Here is an 18,999-nt window from a genome sequence, read left to right on the forward strand (position 1 = left end):
TTGGCACTGAGCCATGGGCATCCCTCCATCTGCTGAGTTGGCCCGGAGCTGTCTCATTGTCTGGGCCGGCTGCCTTGCAATCGGTGACTGCTGACTGGCACTGTACATCCCGTGCACGGAAGCGCCAACTGTCAGCTGAGATCTGGGCAGCCTTCCCCGAGAGGTTCTGCTTTGCCCTCCTCTATTGCCTCCTTTCTTGTGCCCTTGCTCCCTGCATAGCTGACCAACTTGGAGGCTGTCCACTTCTTCTCTCCACTCCTCTGGGTGTGCTTTGCTTGCCTGCTTCTCAGTGTGTCTGTAGGCGAGATGTGGGACTAAGAAGAGAGAAAGGATTATTGTTATTATTATTTTTACAAATGTACAGCAGAGAAACAAATACACTGATATGTACATAATGATGACGTCTGTGATGTTACAGGAAACATCTCTCTCTCTCTCTCTCTCTCTCTCTCTCACACACACACACACACACACAGACATGTTGACACAACATCACTGGTTGCTGTTCCGTTTCTGGAAACAATTCTGAGCTCTGCTTTTGGTTCAGTCTACAGCTGTCCTCTGCTTTTTGAAGGATTGCTTTTCAATGATCCACTCTTTTGACACTCTTAAATTATTTGTTGTTGTTATTTGCCCTGAAGTCATTTTCAACATATGGTGAGCCTAAGGTGAATTTATTGCAGGGTTTTCTTGGCAAGATTTGTTCACAGGGGGTTTGCCTTTGTTTTCCTGGAACACACTTCCTTGGAGAGTGGTGGAATCTCCCTCCTTGGAAGTCTTTAAACAGAGGCTGGATGGCCATCTGTTGGGGATGATTTGAGTTCCTGCATGGCAGGGGGTTGGACTGGATGGCCCTTGTGGTCTTTTTCCAACTTTATGATTTTGTGATTCTATGATTCCTCTGAGGCTGAGAGAGTTTCAGTTGCCCAAGGTCACTCAATGAATTTCCATGGCCGAGAGGGGATGGTCTCCAGAGTCATTGTCTGATGCTCAAACCACTACACCATGCTGGCTCTATTAAATTATTACCAGAAAAAAAAAATATTCAACATTCGGTGCACTCTATCAACAAAGAGAAACACAAATATAAGCATGAATAGACCCTGGGCAGATCACCCTCTCTCATCCTCAGAGTATGGCAATGGCCAACCCCTCCGAAAAATCTTGCCAAGAAATGGTAGTCTGGCAACATCCGGAGGGTAAAGGGTTCCCTATCCCTGCTGTGTCCCACATTTCTTCAAGAACTTTGGTGTTTCCGAGTGCACGGAGAGGTTGTGTGTGTGAGGATGCAATGGGGGAAAAAGGAGTTTAAAAGCTGTACAGAAGATGGAACCTCATTACTTGCAGCTTTTCTGCATCATTGCTTCACCATGATGATGATGATGATGATGATGATGATGATGATGATGATGACGACGACGAATGGTCCTCCTCTGGTACCTGTTGTCCTTAGAGTTGACGATTACAGCAGATCAGACAGATGAAACCTAGGGGACAGGATTAAATGTGTGAGAGAGAAATTGAGGGGAGGAGGGAATGATCCCTGAATCCTTCATTTTCTTTGTCCCTTATTATTTCTGTCTCTAGAAAGTCAGCTGGGGCAATCAATCCCAGTGGACCAGAGCCAGTCCTGGCTCAGTTAATCAATGAGTCTCTATAATTAGTGACTTTAATTAAAGCAGCTGGGATGAGAGCAGGAGGGGAGGGTGTCAAATCCATGAAAATGGGGAGTGAACTATATACTGTTTCAAAAAAGGGAAGAAAAAGGGCTTGGCCTTTTTTAATGGTTTTTGTTCTTGCGCTTTTAGCAACAGCCTGGCAAATGCTAGTTGAAGCATACATTGAAGTCAATTTGATGGCAGTGTTACCCAAAGAACAGATGGGAGGGACTCGAGGGTCCCCACCAATTGCTAGCATTGCTTCAAGTGTTGGGTAAATTAGCTTCGCAAGAGGCTTGCGTAACCTTTGGACCGTTGGCACCGATCTATAACAGTAATAACTGGGAAGACTCTAGGTTTTGGGTGGATTAATAGAGTTTTATTTAGAAAAATGCATGGTGCGACCGCACACACAAGATAGCAATCCAGACAAACACAGCATACAGAGCTAACCAAAATCGGAATACAGAAAGGAGATAGTGAAGTTTTAAGGGGTTCAGTAGGGTTATAATTATCTGAGAAGATTGTGAAAGCTGGAGTAGCTCAAACCAAGAGGTCTGAGGGCAACACAGTTCTGGTGTGTATGTGGGCTGGGTTGCTTGCCAGTTATGTGTCCAGAGGTTGGGTTTTGAAATCATATTTATACCTTAAAACTATTCCTAGTTGATGGGCTATCTGGCCAGGTAACAAAGGCCCAGTGTCTTGTCTCAGGAATCAACAATGGGATTCCAGACTGGATGACGGCTTTAACAAAAACAGTTTTTTGTTAAAACTGTTAAAACAGGATATCTCGGAGATGGACAGATGGATGGAGAAGTTTGGCTGGGGACACTACAGGGGGTAGACAGTGAGAGACTGGCTTACTGCTTTAGATGTGAAGAGATCCTTTCTCTCAAGGTTTGAGAGGAAATGCAGATTACTTGGAGGAAGGAAGGGACACTTTAGATTGGATGGTTTTGTTTACCTGGATGTACACATGCCTAGGAGGAAACGATCCTTCCCCCCTCCCCTGGAAATCTGATCTAGTGTTCCTAGTAGGTTATTGATCTCTCAAAAGCATGCTATCTGCAGATATGAGATATAAAAATATGGGGACCCCAAAATACAGTGTGAGGTATGCAAGAGTGCTTAACAGCAGTTAACAACAACAAATACAGTGGGCCCTTGTTATCTGCTGGGGGTTTGGTACTAGGAACCCCCACCTCCATGGATACCAAAAGCTGTGGATGCTGCAGCTGAAAAAAAGAGGGTTGGGGCATGTTTTTGGTCACTGCATAGTTGGTAGAGAATTCCAAGCCCTGCGACGGCCCGAAAAATGAATTGTGATGGCAATAGTCTGATTTATGCCATTCTAATTTAACCAGCACGACTGCAGCTCATAATAATCTAACTGTCATTTCTCTTTCATCTTCCAGGAGAATCTGAAGGGAAAGGTGTCACTCGATCCCGTAGCATCAACAGCTCCCTATGCCAAGCTGGGCGACGCAGGAGCATCCGAATCCCTAAGGAGCCACGCAGGCACACCATTTCCAATGCCATGGAATATGATATGGTGAGAGGGTCTTTAACTAGGGTGGCCCTAATACTGGGCAGAATGATCCAGTTGCCTCAGGTGGAAGATGCTGGGGAGCAGTAACATCAGTCCTTTGTCTGTTCCTCTTGAGTTTCCTGGCAGTAACCCTCTGTTGAAAGACAGAACTATGTGCATCCTCATGACCGTATCTATTCATCTAATAAACTAGGGCAGACCATCTTTCTTAGATAAATACAAGTCCAAAACACACTGCAGAAATAATCTAGTCTGAGACCACTGTACCTGCCCTGGCTCAGTATTAGGGAATCCTGGGAACTGTAGTTTATCATGGCATCAGAACTCTCTGATAGAGAAGGGTAAATGTCTCAGAAAACTATAGTTCCCAGAATTCCCTAGGACTGAGCCAAGGGAGTTAAAGCAGTCTCAGACTGGATTATTTTGCATTGCGTTTGGACCACAGTCTGCCCTCCATGCCCATGGATTCTTTGTTTATGGATTCAGTCATCCACAGCTTGAAAATATTAAAAAATATATATAAATTGAAAAAAACAAATCTTGATTTTGCCATTTTATATACAGGACACCATTTTGCTACACCACTGTATTTAATGGGACTTCAGCATCCATGGATTTTAGCATCCATGGAGGGTCCTGGGACCAAACCCCAGCAGATACCCAGGCCCCACTGTACTATTTCAATGGTCAGTCTAGGCTGCTTCGTTATATAGAATGGAGAAGCTGGCATCATCTTGTCTTTTTCCTCAGGGAGACATCCACTATTCCACATTTGTAGAAATAATAATGAATAAATAAATTTGCAAAAGTCAAAGTTTTTAATCTATTTCTCCTTCTGTATATGTCTCTCTGTGTGTATGTATGTCTGTTTTGGGAAGCACAGATCACATATTAAATTTTAAATCCATCACAGAGTATAATTGTCCTTGGAAGCTGCTCTATTTTAGGCTATAAGTCATTGTTGTTGCTGTTGTGTGCCTTCAAGTTGTTTCTGACCTATGACGACCCTGAGTCTATCACAGGGGTTTCTTGGCAAGTGTCTTCAGAGGGGGTTTGTCATTGCCATCCTTTGAGGCTGAGAGAGTATGACTTGCCCAGGATCACCCAATGGGTTTCATGGCTGAGTGGGAATTCAAACCCTATTCTCCAGAGTCACAGTTCAGCTCTCAAAGCACTACCCATGCTTGGTTTCAAGGCTATGAGATGGCCAACAAATACCAGGCACTGTAGACTGTATTTCAGAGGAATACTTCTCAGAATAACAAAGGAGTAAAACCCAGCTAAGAACTAAGGAATTTATCACACTGGGAACAAAGATTGGAGCATTGCAGGATGCTCCTGTCAATATCGTGCAATTTGGCTGATTATCACACGATATGCAACATTGCAAATATCCCGTGATTCCATGAATAAAGAAGAATTATAGCGCTGCTTTTTATTCATGAATAAAAAGTGGTTCTATAATTATTCTATTCACAGGATAATCGCGGGATATTTGTGACATTGCATGATGTCATGTGATCATCTTTGCCAAATTGTGCGATATTGACAGGAGCATCCCACAATGCTCCCTTCCCCCCCCCCCCCCCCCCAGTGTGATAAACTCCTAAAATGAGAAGAGCCATGCTGAATCAGATTAAAAGGCTGTCTAGCCAAGCATCTTGCACCCACAGACAACCAGGAGCCTTTTCATACAATACCTCAACATTAGGAGGAACTTCCTGACAGTCAGGGCTGTTCGACAATGGAACAAAGTCCCTCGGAGTGTAGTGGAGTCTCCTTCCTTAGAGGTCTTTAAACAGAGGCTGGATGGCCATCTGTTGGGGATGCTTTGATTTAAATTTCCTGCATGGCAGGGGGTTGGACTGGATGGCCCTTGTGGTCTCTTCCAACTCTATGATTCTATGATTCTTCTGTGATTTTGTGATACTACAATACAATTATGGTGCTATGCTGCCACTTTTGACTGTCATGGCTGCAGCCTATGGAATTCTGTGGTTTGCACTTTTATGCGTACATTTCAACTAAAGCTCTCTGCCTAAGAATTCTAAATATCCCTCCCTGAAGGGCAACTTCCAGTAGCATTAACTGGAATGCCACTGGATTCCAGTAGCACTCTGGAATGACTATGGAAACATAGGCTGGAGCCATGGCAATTAAAGTGAAACCCTTGTGCTATAACTGTGTAATTTGAAAGAACCCTAGGTGCCTATGGAAGTTCACCAGCAGGAGATGAAAGTAATAGTGCTTATTCACTGCTTGTGCCAGGCAGCTGGTTATCTGAACATAGAGATCTCAGATAGCCTTCTGGACTAGTGGCTATCAATAGACCTCTGCTCCAATAACTTTGTATAATTCCCATTTAGACCCATGTAAAGCTCTATCAGCATGAAGTCAGAGGATGTGGTAAAGACAGCAAGCTGAGATGGCTTTTTAAAAGGTCAAGTTAAATCCAGAAAGAACAGTTTGTCAATTAAGCTCTGAAGAAATGGTATTTTATTTTCTCTGTCTGGAAATAACTGTCAGTGGTTCTTCACTAGGTAATCCAAGAGCTTTATCACATGACAAAAGAAAGCCAAGATAGAGCAGCAGAGAAACAGCTTTTTTCTTGCCTCTCCACATGCTGTCAAAGCACTTCTGTACTGAAGGAGATGGTCGTAAAAGCATGTCTTTTGTCCCTCAGGAAAATGCTGATTTCCAAAAGGCACACTTTTACAACCATCTTCCTTGGGAAGGAGAATAGAAGTGCTGCAACAGTATGTGAAGAGGCAAGGACCGTTTCTCTGCTGCTATTCTCAGCTTTCTTTTGTCTTCACAGAGAAGAATATTTCTGCTTTATGCACATCATGCCTCCTCCCCCTCTCCTGATTTAGTCATCTTTTTTCAAATAAACACCCTCAATCTTATATAATTTCCATCTTAAAAAATTGCTTCCATTATCCTTTTGGATGCCCACTGGACTTTTTCCAGACCTGTGGTATCCTTTTCTTTAACACAAGGTGACAAAAACAATTACATGTATGTGAAGTCGAAGGCTTTCATGGTCGGCATCCATAGCTTTTTGTGGGTTTTTTGGGCTATGTGGCCATGTTCTAGAAGAATTTATTCCTGATGTTTTGCCAGCATCTGTGGCTGGCATCTTCAGAGAAATTACATGTATAAACTACATGTACTGTATTTCCAATGCAGTTTATTTATTTCATACATCTCCTAGTTTTTTGCCCAATGGATGTCTCACCTTATTTTCCTCACAACAGTCCTGAGAGGTACGTCCAGGTGAAATAAGAGTACTTGGTCCAAAATCATCTAGTAAGTGAATTAGTGACACCTTTGCTTTCTGATAGTTCAGTGTATGCCAAGTTTGTTTCATGCACAAAATTATTTGAAAATATTATATAAAATTACCTTCAGGCTATGTGTATAAGGTATATATAAAACAAAACTGAATTTTGTGTTTAGACTTGGGTCCCATCTCCAAAATACCCCATTATGTACATATATGCAATTACAGGTATTCCAAAAGAAAAGAAAATCCAAAATAGTCCTGGTCCCAAGCATTTTGGATAAGGGAGACTCAGTCCCTGTACCACATTAGTTCCCATTTGAACTATAGACAGTGGGTTTCAATCAGCAAGAAATCAAAGGTTGCCTGGTGCAAAGACACTACTCATGTGCGAAGTACACTGTTTATGTAAGATGTGTAACACAGAACCAGTGGATTTGTGTGCATTAACTGACTCCTTTTCATGAACAGGAAAATGGCAAGCTTTAGATTTTCATTTTATGAAAGGAACAAGCAGTCTTCCATGAGTAACCTTTTCTATGTTACATTGTTTGCACAAGATGACCACTCGCAAGAGCAATGCTTTTTGTTTAGTTGTTATTGTTCTTCATTGTTTTTGTGAAATATCTCACCAGAACTGACTCTGAGATGAGAAATGTCTGGTCCTTTAGCCAGTGAGCCCCTTGCCTCAGGCAACTGGTTTGAGCTGTCCTGTACAGAGGCTGCTGCCACACTGCAGAATTAAAATTTGACACTGCTTTAACTGTGATGGCTCCATCGTTTGGAATACTGGGATTTGTAGTGACACCAGAGCTCTCTGACAGAGAAGGTAAAATAGCTCATGAAAATACAAATCCCAGAATTCCATAGTATTGAGCCATCATAGTTAAAGCGGTGACAAACTGTGTTAATTCTGGAGTGTAGTTGCAACCAAGAATTTTGTAGGTTTTTTGCCTCAAGGATGAAAATAATATGCCAAGACTTAAGTACTATGAAGCTTCAGTTATTACAAGCAGGAAGAGATGTGGGAAAACCTTGGTTTTGTTCCTCTGAATTCCACCTGCATTCTCATGCCATTCTTAATTACAGGAGGAAGAAATTCATGTGCATTTCACACACACATCTCCCTTAGTCTGTGCATGTTTGTACACAATTTCCATAATTTCAAACTGTCCCAACTGGGAAGGCACAATCCTGGTTAATCCTCTGCTGTCCCACATTCTCAGCTGCTTTAAAAATGTCCAAGTTTCTCTCTCTTCCTCCTTCATTTATTTTCAGTTTACCTCAGTTGCTGCAAACTGGGTTCAAAGTGCAAAAGTAGTTCACATTCAGCGTAGCATGTGGGAGAAGAAGGGTGGGATCCTGCCCTTCCCAATAGGCTCAAGCAAAAGCAAAGTGCTTCAGCCTCTCCTAGCTTGTTTGTTCTTCCTCATTAATAGCTTTTGCCAACTTGACCACTCTCTGATATTGTTTGGCTACATGTGTCCTGGTTTTTATGTTGGAGGGTCTGATTTCCCTGTTGACTAAAGCATGCTTCAATATATTTTTCAATTATAAGCAATTTTGGCTGCTCACGTTTTTTTTAAAATGTACATAGACTTTTGTACATATTTTATTTCTCCTTTTTATACCATATGCAAGATCTCTCCACATAATTATCCGTGTTTGCTACAGTCAGAGGCAGCCTAAGTACAGTCAGAGATGGATCTGCCAGGAGTAAGGGTTTAGCCAAGAACCACAGATGGCCTCAGGGCAAATTGTACATTATGGGGAAGTGAATAATGCAATCCCAGCAAGTATTTGCAAGTACATGTGTGCGTTTTAATTAAAAAGTATCTTGGAAATTAGTATTGAACTGGAGTCACGTGACTTGAGCATTAACGCAACATTAACCTGTGCAGAGAGCCACAAAATCATGCTGCTTTTTAACTACGGGAAAATCGTAATGTGGTTAATGTCAGGTTAATGTCAACATCGCCTGACATGTCTGAAAACAATCCCACTCTTGTGGGATATTCCCAGAATTTAAACCCCACTTATCCATGGGATTTGGGTGCTTTGCCTCCCATAAGATAAACTATTTAGACTAGGCCTTTGGGGAACCCTAGTTCAAATCCTCACTTGAACATGAAACCCACTGGCTGATGTTGGGCAAGTCACACTCTTCAGCAGAGAAAGGCAAAAGCAAACTTCCATTCACTAACTCTTGCACACACAAAAAGAAACCCCAGGATAAGGTTGCCATAAATTGGAGTTGGCCTGAAGGCATATAACAACAACAACAACAACAACAACAACCAAGAGTAAGGGATATTAAATGTTGTTTTGTAATCTGATATTTTAATATTCATTTTATCTGGGTTTTTTTTACTTTTTAAGTTTACACTACTTAACTTCAATAACGTGCAAACTCCATAAAACAGTGATACCTTTATAGGGCCAATCAAAGTGCACAATATACATGTTTGATGCTATACTGGCTTTTTCATCAGGCAAAGGTGTTGAAAATCATACAAGAGGAGGGAAAAAATGGACAACGTTAGCCACAGGCTTGCATTTTGTCAAGATGTTGTTGATCTTGTTGGAGTGAAGATGGTCTGGAGAGGTATCTATGCAGGCAGGAGATTTGAAAGCTTGCAACGTATATTTAGTGCATTTTGGTTGGTCCAATAAAAGTATCACTGTTTTGTGGATTTTGGATGTTACTGAACTTTGCAACAGCTTTGGCCAACACAGCTACTGTACCCTTGGATATGTGTCCTGGATGTGAAGATTCTAATAAAGTGGTTAGACATTTTCATGTTCCCAGTAGAGTCTGAACAGTGGGATAAAAAGAGTGAGTGAGATGAGGTGCAGGCCAGCTGGTTCAGAGGATACAAAAAAATTGACATTCCTCATCCGAAGGAGTTAATCCCATGGCAAAGCAGCTCATTCTGCTCACCTCGCCCTGTTCCCCAAATTCATTCGGCCAGCCGGAAAGGCTGGGATTATGGCCCCCCATTGTCCAAGGCAACTGAGGCTTTAATGTCTATCCCACACTGCACTGGGAATTGCTGAGTTCAGCAAAATGGAGTCAAATGGGGAGGGTGGAGGTTTGAGGCCTGACATTATCCCTGCAGGCTGGCAGGGGAGGGGTCTTTGGGGATGGAGGAAAGCAGAGGAAAAAAGGCAAGGAAAGAGTTAGCGAAGGGGGTTACAGAAAAATCAGGCAGCCCTAAAAGCCACTGGAAGGAAGAACATGAATGGGAAAGAGGAGTGGAGAGAGGGAGAAAAGAAAGGATTGGAGTACAAAAGGGTGGAGGTGGAAGTCCTGTTGTCAAAGAGGAGAAGGAGAAGAATATGAAGGAGTGACAGAGAAGAAAGCTGGCAGAGAAGTGTGGAAGGGGTGAGAGGGCGGTCGAAGGAGACAAGGGCTGAGGGAAGAAGTAGCCATGAGGAAGGGATGGGAGACAGGGTGGGGTGAGGGAACCCTATGGTGAGATTCAAGGATGGGTATGAAAGACCTGGGAAGGCATTAAGGGAATGAAGGCAAGAGGAAAGGAAGATGCAATGAGGCAGAGGACGGGTTCCCAAAGAGTCTGAGGAAGAATTTGGAAGAGGTCGAAGGAGAAGTGGGGAGGGTTTTGAAGGAATGAAGGCCTTTGTAGAATCATAGAGTTGGAAGAGACCTCAAGAGGGCCTTCAAGTCTTTCAAGTGTGAGGTTCTAGGGTTAGACCCAAGAAGCACGTGGAGCATTGCTCTCCATTGTAGACTTGTAACTAGAGAAAATGTGGTCACAGTAGTGGTGGAGTAGGCGGCTGGGAAAAATCTTCATCATTGAAGCAGGAAAACTGTTTCAAAGACTTTGCCCTCCTCGAGTGGGGGGGATCGCAGGCAGCCTTCCTCCCTCGCTGGAATGCCAGGCCGGCCTCCGCCCCTCCTGCTCTGGGCACTGCTGCCTTCTTGCCACCACAGTGCCATGATGGCAGTCCAAAGAGGCTACACCATCCTCATCGTCCCACTGGGCACGGCCCTCAGCAGTCTGGAGGCACTGCAGTTCTTCTTATGGGTGAGTGGTGGGGGGGGGCAAGGCATTCTGGGATTGCGGGCCACCTCCCAAGCCAACAAAGACAGACGGTGGGCCCTTGGTATCCATTGGGGGTTGGTTCCAGGACAACCCCCCCCCCTTAGTGGATGAGAAAATCCATGGATGTTCAAATCCCATTAAATACAGTGGCATGGTAAAATGGTGCCCCTTATATAAAATGGTAAAATCAAGGTTTACTTTTTGGAATATATATATATATTCAAGTGATGGGTGGTTGAATCCATGGATAAAGAATCCGTGGATACAGAGGGCCAACTGTACTTGCTCCCACCTTTCTAGTGACCTCACCTACAGAGTCAGCACTGTAATTCTAAAACAGGAATGGGCAAAGTGTGGCCCAACCCACTTTTACAACCTCTGAAACCTCCCTAGTGATTTTCCCCAAATCTCAAGAAATTAAACTTTTCCCCCACTAATTTTTGTGAGAATTTTCACAATGGTTCTGCTGGGGAGTGAAATGCCCTCTCAACACCTTCTGTAGTCAACCACTCTTGTTCTAAAATGAATTGTGTACAGAGGCTAGAACACAAATAATTTTATCCACCAAGGTTTATTTGATGGGATCCTGGTATTATATGTTTCGCCTAGTGGGTAGAACATGATTTTCTCGTACATGCCACAGCCTATTCTTTGGTGCACCTCGACTTTGGAATGCCCTTCTCAGCAAGCTCCGTCTGCCTTTATCTCCCCGGCTTTTTCCCCCAAACAAAGCTGAGCCCCTTGGCACTTTCTTGTGATAGAGGTTTGATTGAAATCCCATTGGTTTCTCTCAGCTGGGGTAGATCCATTGAATCAACTGTGGAATAGTGAGTCGATACATACATAAAAGCAATTGATTCAGTAGACCTAGTTGGGAGTAAAAATGGATTTTCTGCTTTTTTGATAGCTGGTTTCTTCAGTCCTTTATTCTGTCGTGATATTTTTGTAAAGTGATGTTTTGTTATAGTATTCAGTTTTTATTATTATTTTGGGCCGAGAGAGAATATTGCATTTGTAGATTACCTTGACTACTCATTTTGATACTAGGAGTGGTGTGATTTTAAATTATATTGAACTTTACATTAAAATTTAGTAGTCAGTCTTGGTTTCTGGAACCATTTCTGCCAGTAGCCAAAATCTCATATTCTTAGTGCTCTGTCCTGATTTTGTGTGTCTGTGCCTTCAAGTCACCTGTCAGATTATGGCAAACCCATGAATTTCATAGGGTTTTGTTTGGCAAGAAATAGTCGGAGGTGCTTTTATCAGTTCCTTCATCTGAAATATAGCCTACAGTACACAGTATTTGTTGGTGTTCTCCCATCCAAGTACTACCAAGGGCTGACCCAGCTTAGCTTCTAAGATCAGATGGGATCTGGTGGCCCACCTTTTTCTTTCTACCCTTGTCTCTAAATATGCATCTTCCTGTGATTTATAAAACACTTGCAAATCCAACTTCCCTCTGCTGCCTATAATCCTGCTTCCATCAAGATCGTCTGTCCTTTGCAGTGACTCCCATCTTTCTCTTCCTCCAAAATTACCCTCAAAATGATTCTTATTGTGTTTTTTTAATTCTTGTTCTCTGTTAAAGCTTTTAATCACCTTGTTCTATGAATTTCACAATATAGTGTTTCCTTGATACAGTCATACTTTTCTTAATCCTTTTCTCTCACACACACACCTCTCCACTTTCCCTGTTTTGTATCTCATCAGCATTTATACTGTAACCTCATTGAGGTTGGATGCTGCCTTTTTAAATCTTTACTTTGTATGTACAATGCTGTCATTGAAAAGGAAAGAAAAATAAGTACAGCAGGAGAAAACTAAATAAATGTAGTTCCCAGCCAGATTCTCCTTCTTCCTGATAGCCGTAAAAATGGGTGCAGTTTGAAGTGCTTGGAAAGTTACTTTGAAAAAATAATTAGCTACCATTTCAAAGTTCACAAAAGTGGCAACAGTTATAGTAGCAATTGTTTAAAACTAATCATTCGCTTTTTCGTTCTCTTTTTGTTCTGTGCCTTCAAGTCATTTCCATCTTATGGTGACCTTATCTTATGGAGATTTCTTGGCAACTTGGTCTTCCTCTGAGGCTGAGAGAGTGTGACTTGCCCAAGGTCACCCCGTGGGATTCCATGGCCAAGTAGGGATTTGAACCCTGGTCTCCAGAGGGTTCAATTCCCAGATGAGACATGAAATCCACTGGGTGACCTTGGGCAAGTCTCACTCTCTCAGCCTCAGAGGAAGGCAAAGGCAAAACCTTCTCTGAACAAATCATGCCAAGAAAACCCTGTGATAGGGTCACCATAAATCAGAAACAACTTGAAGGTACATAACAACAACAACTTCAGAGTCGGTAGTCTAATACTCAATTCACTACACTATGTTGATTAATTACTTCCTTTTAATACCAGGGCTTTTGGAGGTCTCTCATTCATAGGGCCACCATAAGTCAAAGCCAACTTGATGGCAAACACCACCAACAACAAAAATAACTTTTAAAAATTTAGATTACTGCAATGTACTGACCTGTTGTACAAAAGGTAACTATAGGATGAGGCTGGCCACTGTTTGGAAATTTTAAAGTAATAAAAAAGCTGCAGTCATACTGCAAAAGGAATAGTTTTCAAAATAATAACTGTGTTTCAGCATTAAAATAGGGGGGGAAGGAGGGCGGGTGAAGGAATCCAGCAGGGTCTTTCAGAACTTTCATGGTATTGATCCAGTAGATCTGTGATCCCCTAAAGCTCATGCTGAGAGAACCAGGGTGGCTAGTGGTTTGAGCACTGGACTATGACTCTGGAGACCAGGGTTTGAATCCCCACTTGTCCATGAAACCCACTGGGTGACCTTGGGCAAGCCACCCTCTCTCAGCCACAGCAGAAGGCAAAAGGTAAACCCCTTTGAGCAGTCCTTGTCAAGAAAACCCCATGATAGGGTCACCATGAACTGGTGATGACGTGAAGGTACACAACAGCAACAATCATGTTAAAGTAAACCAGCTTGTTTTTCAGATGCATGAAGGAGTGGATTCACCACTCCAAAAGGAGAGAGGTTATCCTTTTTCTGCTACAAATATAATGTAACTTGGCTACAGAAAAATTACTTTTTGGATGATTCCTTGAATCCCTGAGCCAGCCATCATATTGGCTGATGATGCTGTAAATTATTGTCCAACATGTAAATCTAGAGACACACAGATTGGGGAATGCTTATTTGTTCTTCCTTAGTCCTGGTTCCCCAAATCCTGGGAACCTGGGTTCTTTGTTTGTACTTGTTAAGCCACCTTGGCCCTGTCCTGGGAGAAAGGTTGCATATAAATGATGATGATGAACATGAAGATGATCATGATGATGATGTTAGTTGCTGTCAAATCGCTTCTTTGCTATACCACTTTGAGCTGTGATTTTCCCTACTTCATTGAGACATTTTGCTATCCAAAGTGCCCCCCTGCCCTTTAAAAGGGTCTCATTTCATTTCTACTTTGAAGGCCAGAGTGCTACACAACAGAGCTCTGGTAAGCACCCACACAAACAAACTACAGTGGAAAATCCTGTTTGTCAATTCTTTTCTCTCTGTCTTACAGCTAAAGCGGATGCAAGAGCTGGAGCGGGAACGGGATGCCTTGTTGCATGGCTTGGAAATGGTGGATCGGGTGCGTGACTGGTTTCAGCACCACCTCTTGGAAGCCCAGAGGCGCCACAAGCACATGGGAGAGGAGGCAGTGAGTAATGCCACACTTGAGTTGAGTACAGTTGGCCCTCCACTTTTGTGGCTTTGACTTTTGCGGATTTAATTATTCACGGATTTAAACAATATGTTCTCTCTAGGAATCTCCAAATCCTCCAGGGTGACTCTGGCCTCATTCCCACTACTGTTTAAACCAGATTGTGATTCAGTATAAACCAGTTTAAAGGTGCATGGTTCCCACTTAATCCAAATGCTGAAGCGATTCTGAAAGTGGGGGCCATGCTCTAGACCCATTTAAACCACATCTTTTTGACGCTGGTTTTTTCTGCTTCTTTGCAACCAAATCGAATCTGAGCAAGTGGAAACCAGCACCGAATTGGATTCGATTTCACAATTCGATTTTAAATGAGGCCAAGATTATCTGCTTCAGGAACCGGTTTAAATAGAACCGATTCATTTGTGAATGGGAACCACAAGTGGGTTATTTTGATTTGATTCCATGCCAGAAAATGCGATTGAGGCAAATGTAGTGGGAACCATGATCTGATGTCGAATCAATCCATCGATTCTGATCGGAAAGCGATTTTTCTGTAAGTGGGAACGAGGCCTCTGTTATCAATTTCTGCCAAAACTCACACTGGAGGACCTAGAGATTCCTAGAGGGGTGTTCTCTCAGGTAAAAAATTGTGTTATTTTATTTGCGATTTTCCCACTTTCATGGGGGTCCTGTGCCGCTAACCCCAGCAAATGTGGTGGGTCCACTGTACTCCCTTTAGAATAGAATAAGCATTCAGGAACACTCAGAAGGAAACATAGACAGAGGCAGCCTGGATCTTGAAGGAAGTGTCTTTTTGTGTTGCTAAAGGAGTTTTAATTTTATTTCCTTTGTCTCCCAGAACCTGCATAACCAACAGGGCTTTTGCCTACATGGATATCCCTCCATACCATCTTAACTGAGAACACTAATAAGTCTTGACAAAATGTAGGCCTGTAACTCTAATATCATTTTTTTTATCTTTTCCCTGTATTTCTAATGCCTTTGCCTGATGAAGAGGTATGGTGAGCTTCCAAAGCTTGCAACATGTGTTTTATGTATTTTGGTTGGTCTAATTTTTGAGCGTTGCGCTAGGACTCTGGAGACCAGGGTTCAAATTCTGCCTCGGCCATATAAACCCACTGGGTGACTTTGGGCAGTTCTCTCAGCCTCAGAGGATTGCAATGGCAAACCCTTTCTGAAAAAACATGTCAAGAAAACCCCATGATAGGTTCACCTTAGGTTTGCCATATGTTGGAAATGACTTGAAGGCACACAACAACAGCAATAACGTTATTGTTGTTTTGTGGATTTTAGCTGAAAGGAAGTAGGAAGAGCCCCATGAAGCAGAAGAGCCATGTGGATTTAGCATTTCCATTAGAGCCCACGTGTTTGTTTCCTTATCAGCTGCGTGTGGAATTCTTGCATGAAGGGGCTACAAAATGTCACATACGTAGGGATTTTCCCAGCTACAGAGGGCAAAATGAGGGCATTAGCCCCTGATAAGAACCCCCCCAGTGAAATTTTCTTTTAGTCCACAAATTTCTATCATTGCAGTAACTTAAAATGCCAGCTGAGCATTTGGAACTACAGTTTAAGCATCCAAAGAAAAAGGGGTAGACAAAGTGACCCAGGGAATATGAACACATCAAATAGCAAATTTCTAGGCGAGAACCAGTTTCAGTATTTTGCTCTTTGCAATGCTAGAAATTTGAGGACTGGAGGAAAATTTCATTCCAAAGGTGGACTCTTTATTGGGGAGTAATGCCCTCATCTCTCCCCCTTGTAGCTGCACCCCTGCACTGAGGACTAAAATTTGTGGCTGAAGAGTGGAGTATAAGTACTCCAAATAAATAAATAAAATTAGAAGTGACATCAAACCATAACTTTTTAACAGAACTCATATTTCTGAGCAACAACAGGAATTGCAATTTTAAGAGCCACATCCTCTGTCTCCAGTCTCCCAGCCTGTCTTTTGCCCATATTTGTTGATTGTCTTTAACCTATGTACACTTTCAGTTCAGGTTTATGGACAAAGGAGTGGACCATAATCCACAAAAAGCTTCTGCCAAATAGACACATTAGTCTTTAAGTGCTATAAGCCTTTCCCTCCTTTTACAGCATGGCTGGGCAAAGGCTGGCATTCCATGTGTTGCTGAACTGCAACTCCCAACAGCCCTCACTATTGCCTTGGCTGGCTCAGGGCTGGTGGGAGCTGCAGTCCAACAATTTTTGGAGATTACTTTGCCCTTCTTTAAAAGATGTTTCCACACACTTAGTTAAACCATCCCTCATGGTCCTTTCTAACTTTTTGACTTGTACATGCCAGAATGCAGGGACAAGGGAGGGATCCATGAAAACTGAGCAGTGGGACCTTCCATTAGTGTAGGCCATCCATCCAAGGAAGGGAGATGCAGAGTGATGATGATGATGATGATGATGATGATGATGATGATGATGACGACCATGATCAGTAAGATATAGATGTTGTTGAATGACAACTCATATCAATCCCAGCAAACAGCCAGTGGTTAAGGATGGTGGGAAGTATAATTAAACAACATCTCAATATCCATAATTTTTCCTGCCTCCCCTAGTTTTACAGGTACAGGAAAGAAAATATATGATTATTTCAGCTATACATGCACAGGTGTGTAACTAATTCCACACATATCTTTACACAGAGTATAAACGGTTTAAAATTATTCAGTTCAAGACATCATTTTTAATTCTCTTTTGGGGATTACAATATGTGAAATACAGTTGAATCCCAAGTGCTGATTTTAGTTTGTTTGTCTGTTTGTTCGTTTGTTCAACATGGCTGCAGAGCTATTTTCCAGACCCTTACTCCAACCAGAGCTGCCTGCTGCTGGCCAGGATCCAGGAAGTGAATCTCTGCTTGAAAAACTTGCTCACCACTTCCGGAAAGGTCAGGAGATGGCATAAGCGAATGGGGATCCAAGGTGGTCCTCCTCTGAAGTAAACTGCCTCAAATGGAGGATTTGAACAATATACTATGAAGAGATGACAGAAGAGGAAATGGCATATTTTACCGGCCAAATACTGTATATGTTCATCTGTGCAGACGTCATAAAAATGAGCATCTGTGGTGCTCTTTCTGTTCTGTTCACTTTAATGTATCTTGCACACAGTAACTTCCTTGTGGACTATGTCTCTGTGGTTGTGTGGGCTGGTCTTGGATATTCTCCCCACCACCACACACACCATATACAAAAATAAACTATAGAGACAATTGAATCTTACATTTTAGCATTGGCCATGGTGCAATCTCTTCTGTCTGCTCTAAGGGTGTAGAGCAGGGGTAGGCAACCTTTTTGAGCCGGGGGCCGGGTTGCTGTCCCTCAGACAACTGGGGGGCCGAAGCCAAAAAATAAATAATTAAATAAAATTTTTAAAAATTAAATAAATAAATAAACCGGGACAAATGTGGGACAAAATTTTCAAATGGAGGACACTTGTTTATAAAAAAAAAATGGAGGACACGCAAAAAAAATGCTGATTTTTTTTAAAATGTTAATATAAATGCATGTTTCTGAGGCATCTATAGACAATTGCCCCCCATGCCCGCCGCTTGCCCCCCCTTGCTCACCTCCTCCTGATAGGCCAAAGGCCCCACGCCCTCACGCGAGAGGCCAAAGGCTTCGGCGGCAATCGGCGGCAGGACAGGGCTGGGGCCGGTCCCAAGGCCTTGCCGGGCCGCATCCGGCCCGTGGGCCGCACGTTGCCTACCCCTGGTGTAGAGGCTGCATCTCCACTGCAGAAATAAGGCAGTTTGACACCACTTTAACTGCCATGGCTAATTGCTCTGAAGTTCTGGAGTTTGTAATTTTCTGAGATATTCAGCCTTCACTGTCAGAGAGCTCTGGTGCCACATTAGACTACGAATCCCAAGATTCCATAGCATTGGGCCATGGCAATTAAAGTGGTGTCAAACTGTATTATTTCTGCAGTGCAGTTGCAGTCAGAGCCATTTAAGGAGTGCAGGACAGGGCCTGTGACACACCTTGATCTGAGGCCAGATGATTCAGGCATGTGAAATTCTCTTCCATGTGGGATGGGTGAGTTGCTCTTTCCTCCCCAGTATCATGTTACCTGAGAGTGTCTCACATTTGTGAGGGTCAATGAGGATGTAATTTCAGTTTTCTGCCTCTACTAAAGTGGCTAAACATGGGCTGAGAAAGGAAATATGGGTTCTATTGTGATACATTTCTGTTTCTAGCATAAGTACATCTGGAATCACCTTTGCCTCCTCTATGGTATCCGCTTACAAAAAGTGGTGTTACTAGGGTTGATGTCACTCGGTGCAGTAACTCATGGTGTCACCCCCCCACACACACACTGACTTCCTCCTACACCACTGCATACAGAATCTTTAGTAATGTTTGGGTTTGTGTACTAATGTTATTCATAAATCGTAATTCCCATATCACTGAACATAATAACAGTTACGACATTATGCAGTTGTGTAATTATGCCTTTAAATTACAATATCATATGCACAGCCTAAATGTATTTCCATGTACATAGTTTCATGTGCTTAAAGTGAAAATTTGGTAAGATGGGATGCTTTTAAAGATTTTTTTTAAAAAAAATAGTTTTTAAAAAAATGTTTAAAAATTAAATTTAAAAACATTTACATTTTTAAAATGTTAATTTTAAAAACAAACAAACCTGGGGCCTCTCTTTTCTCTTCCCATGCCCCT

At 42.5% G+C, this 18,999-nt stretch overlaps 1 protein-coding gene across 1 annotated transcript in view; it reads left to right on the plus strand.

Annotated features, from left to right (window-relative positions):
- The window catches only part of LOC149321043 (suppressor APC domain-containing protein 2-like), a 40,383-nt gene that overhangs the window by 17,284 nt on the left and 4,100 nt on the right, over window positions 1-18,999 (plus strand). The window contains exons 2-4 of the mRNA XM_089489678.1: window positions 3,074-3,210; window positions 14,138-14,275; window positions 17,103-17,204. Of these exons, the coding sequence (XP_089345804.1) occupies window positions 3,074-3,210; window positions 14,138-14,275; window positions 17,103-17,204 (377 nt within the window). The remainder of the gene's footprint in view (window positions 1-3,073; window positions 3,211-14,137; window positions 14,276-17,102; window positions 17,205-18,999) is intronic.

The sequence above is a fragment of the Sceloporus occidentalis genome, unplaced genomic scaffold (genome assembly GCF_023333645.1).
Source record: "Sceloporus occidentalis isolate IW3139 unplaced genomic scaffold, rSceOcc1.0.p SCAF_1, whole genome shotgun sequence".
Classification (NCBI taxonomy): domain Eukaryota; kingdom Metazoa; phylum Chordata; class Lepidosauria; order Squamata; family Phrynosomatidae; genus Sceloporus; species Sceloporus occidentalis.